The sequence below is a fragment of the Myotis brandtii genome, unplaced genomic scaffold (genome assembly GCF_000412655.1).
Source record: "Myotis brandtii unplaced genomic scaffold, ASM41265v1 scaffold422, whole genome shotgun sequence".
Classification (NCBI taxonomy): domain Eukaryota; kingdom Metazoa; phylum Chordata; class Mammalia; order Chiroptera; family Vespertilionidae; genus Myotis; species Myotis brandtii.
Window position 1 is genome coordinate 167,674 of NW_005366171.1, and position 4,333 is coordinate 172,006.

General features: G+C 38.0%; 1 protein-coding gene across 1 annotated transcript; it reads left to right on the plus strand.

Annotated features, from left to right (window-relative positions):
• Nucleotides 1–2,330: 2,330 nt before the first annotated feature.
• LOC102259139 (olfactory receptor 10A5) lies at nucleotides 2,331–3,380 on the plus strand. The gene has a single exon (XM_005873926.2). It carries the CDS (start codon nucleotides 2,355–2,357, stop codon nucleotides 3,306–3,308), a length of 954 nt encoding a protein of 317 aa, XP_005873988.1. The 5' UTR covers nucleotides 2,331–2,354; the 3' UTR covers nucleotides 3,309–3,380.
• Nucleotides 3,381–4,333: the final 953 nt, after the last annotated feature.

Genomic DNA, 4,333 nt, shown 5'->3' on the forward strand with positions numbered 1-4,333 from the left:
TTTATTTTTTTTCTGAGCCTTTTATTATTCTTTTTTTAAACTTGTATTTGGTTTTTCTGAAGTTGGGCTCAAAACTTTAGATATGCTTCATTTAACTTTTAGTGCTTCAAAGACATCTTAGATCAGTTTGACTATTATTGTTGGGTAGGATTCTATTTTCCTATGTGAATATTTTGGAGTTTTAAATATAACGTTGAAATTTAAATTATTCACCACAACCTGATAAATATGTAGCTTCTCTTCATTATCTATCCTCTTTTTGAAAATGGATTATAAGTGAAAACAGAACTGGAGAATAAGCATACCACTGGTCTTCTTGACTCAGGCATTCAGCTTTAATCCCTCCCTAACTCCTCCCTATTCCATCCATTCTCACAACGGTATCAGAGTGGTCTTTCTGTATGACATATATGACAATGCCACTCCCCCGCTTCAAATATTCAGATTGCTCTCCCTATCTATAGAATAAGGTCCAAATTCCCTCACAAAAAATAAAATTCTATTGATATAACATACCCAAAACACATACAGCATACTTGTTTCTCTTCTACTTTGTGTCAATAATCATTTTATCTATTCCTAATAATGTTTTTCTGTTATTAAACTTTTAATTTTCTTATAATAGTTCCTAACCATATCTAATTCCTTTTTAATTTAGTTCAGCTTCTCAGCTGTTTTATCTATTCCTAATAATGTTTTTATTTCTGTTATTAAACTTTTAATTTTCTTACAATAGTTCCTAACTATATCTAATTCCTTTTTAATTTAGTTCAGCTTCTCAGCCAATATAATTTTCCAACTTTATCTCATAATTTCTTCATTAGAACTCAACATTTTAAATTACCAAAATCAAAAAAAAGAAGAGCTTCTTGATAATCATTTGAATATTAGAAAAAAAATAATACAGAATGGGGATCCAGTTCATTCTTGGGAGCCTCCTGAACATTTTTACAGTTTTATTGATATATATATTTAAGGTGTATAGCATAATGGTTTGACTTACATATATTGGGAAATGATTACCACAATTGGGGTAGTTAACATCTATCATCTCATATAGATACAATAAAATGAAAGAAAAAATTTCTCCTTGTGATGAGAACTCTTAGTATCTACTCTCCTAACCATTTTCTTATATGTATCTTATAGCAGTGTAAACTACAGTCAATATGTAATGCATTGCATTCCTAGTACTTATTTATCCTATATCTCAAACTTTATACATTTTGACCACCTTCCTCCAATTCTCCCACCCCTTAGCTCCCACTTCTGGTAACCACAAATCTGATCTCTTTTTCTTAGAGTTGTGTTTTCCTGTTTTTGTTTTGTTTTGTTCAGATCCCACATATAAGTGAGATTATACAGTATTTGTCTTTCTCTGTCTGACTTATTTTACTTAGCATAATGTCCTCATAGTTCATTTATGTTGTTTAAAGTGGCAGAATTTCCTTATTTTTATGGCTGAATAGTATTTTATTGTCTATCTGACTTCTGTATCCATTCATCTATCAATCATTACTTAGATTGTTTCCACCTCCTGAGCATCTTGATGTTAATGCTGGGTTCTCTTGGTTCTTTTTTTCACTGTATTCACTGTGATGTGACAGAAATCCCAATTCTAATTCTCTTAAGCATTAATGAGTTAGTCCTCAGATCACAGCAGAATAGTCGATGAAGAATGGTTCAGTAGAAATCAGAGGACTTTAGAATCCAATAGATGTGGTTTGAATTTCAGATTTATCATTTTAATTGCTATTCCTTAACTTCTCTATTATCAGTTTCCTCACCTATTAAATGCACATATAGGAGGGCAAAACACATGCAAATGTTAACTGTCTTCAACATATGCTAGCTCATCTTTATCTCTCAAATTCTAGCCAAGCAAGAAAGATTAATGAAGAGTAGAAAAATTATTAAATGCATTGTTCTATATTATAATTATAAATATATTTCTAAAATCTTGATAAATTGTATGTGCTTAATGAAATCATGAATGTTGGTTTATATTCTCCAAAGTTTAGGTGTTTGCAGGAATATCACTATCTCCTAAAATGGCCCCTTCAGGGACTCATGGTTCTAAAAGGGCGTGGCCTTTATGTATGTGTTAATGTACAAATAAGGAAATATCAGCTCCAAAAAATAACTCAGGCCTGTCTCAGAGCTTAAGCTCTAGCCATTTTTCTTTGTGTCTTTATTCTTAGACAATGCAAGACCCTTCCTCATCTAACTGAAAACCTGACTTTGCCTCTGTCCCTGATACTAAGAAGGAATCTTAATTACAAATCTAGAATCTGAATTTTCTAATCAAGACTCTCTCTCTCCCTGACTCCAGCTGGGAATTCATTTCTATAATTATGGTTGGAGGAAATTGGACAAGAGTAACTGAGTTTATTCTCGTGAGCTTCTCTTCCCTACCTACTGAATTGCAGTTGTTACTCTTCCTGACATTTCTAATTATCTACCTGGTCACCCTGATGGGAAACAGCCTCATCATTCTGGTTACCTTGGCAGACCCCATGCTACACAGTCCCATGTACTTTTTCCTCAGGAACTTGTCCTTCTTGGAGATTGGCTTCAACCTAGTCATTGTGCCCAAGATGCTGGGAACCCTACTTGCTCAGAACACAACCATCTCTTTCCCTGGGTGTGCCATACAGATGTATTTCTTCTTCTTCTTTGGGGTTGCTGAATGCTTCCTTCTGGCCATCATGGCATACGATCGCTATGTAGCCATCTGCAATCCCTTGCACTACCCAGTCATCATGAACCAAAGGACACGTGCCAAACTGGCTGTTGCCTCCTGGTTCCCAGGCTTTCCCGTAGCTACTGTGCAGACCACATGGCTCTTCAGCTTCCCGTTCTGTGGCACCAATAAGGTGAACCACTTCTTCTGTGACAGCCCACCTGTGCTGAGGCTGGTCTGTGCAGACACAGCACGGTTTGAGGTCTATGCGATTGTTGGAACCATTCTGGTCATCATGATACCCTGCTTGCTGGTCTTATGTTCCTATTCTCGAATCGCTGCTGCCATCTTCAAGATTCCATCAGCTAAAGGGAAGCATAAAGCTTTTTCTACATGCTCCTCCCACCTCCTTGTTGTCTCTCTTTTCTATGTATCTTCAAGCCTCACCTACTTCCGGCCTAAGTCCAATAATTCTCCTGAGAGCAAGAAGCTGCTATCATTGTTCTACACTGTTGTGACTCCCATGTTGAACCCCATCATCTACAGCCTGAGAAATAATGAGGTGAAGAATGCCCTCAGCCGGACCTTCCGCAAGGCCCTGGGACTTAGAAACTACATCCTGTAGGCATTAAGAGATAAGACTAAATTTTATTGAATGGCAAACAATCATTTTTATATTTGGGATTACTCTCTTTATATCTCCGTTGGGATGAAACCCAGCTGTTGAAATGACTGCTGGGAAGCTCGGTAGACAGAAAACAGCACTACCATCTGGAAAACTCCTCTGCCTGCCCACTGTAGACTTACATTCTTTTTCTTATTGGCACTTCAACACTTCTGTATCAAGTAATTCCAGATATTTACATTCCTGTGTCCTGCTTGAAATCTTAATTTAGGGACACACATAAAGAGAGAAAACCAATAAAAATTTATCTTGTCACTTTCTCTTCATTTATGAGGGCAAATATGACTCCATTTACAAGATATAAAACCCATGATTTCTCCCAATGCATAACTCTTCTCACTGTGTTGTTTCAGTTCTCAGGCCCATTAAACTCACTGGTATGTAGTATAGATATTGGAAAGTGGATGAATAGTCCTCATACACACACCTTTATAAACCCAATAATCATTTTCTTCCTTATTCTCGTTTTCCCAGGAAGAAGGATTTGAACTTACATCTCTCTCTCTATCCCATATTTACATTCAGATGCCTTGGTGAAGTGATATCATAAATATCAGTCACGACACTGCTTTTGTCAAAGTTTAAAATGGATCCAAGATGATTACAACATAGCTCTTTTTTAACCACAAAAAGATTTCTCATTCTTTTTATAACTTCACTAGAGGCCCAGTGCACGAAATTCATACACAGGTGCGGTACCTAGGCCTGGCCAGCAATCAAAGTGCAAGTGCGTGGCGTGGAAAGGAGGGCCCCAGCTGTCCTTTGGCGGGTCCCACCAGCCTTGGCCTGGCACTGCCCGCTCACCTGCTCCACCATCCCGCTGTGGTCCTGCCCTCATAGGGGTCCATCGGGGCTGGTAGCACCTCCACTGTTGCCCACTGCCAGTGCTGACGCCCGCCATGTTCTGCACTGCCCCCTGGTGGTCAGCGCACATCATAGCGAGTGGTCGAACTCCCAGCTGAACT

What these genes read in the sequence shown, in the direction of transcription:
- LOC102259139 (XM_005873926.2), top strand. Translation starts at nt 2,355, where the DNA reads ATGGTTGGAGGAAATTGGACAAGAGTAACTGAGTTTATTCTCGTGAGC.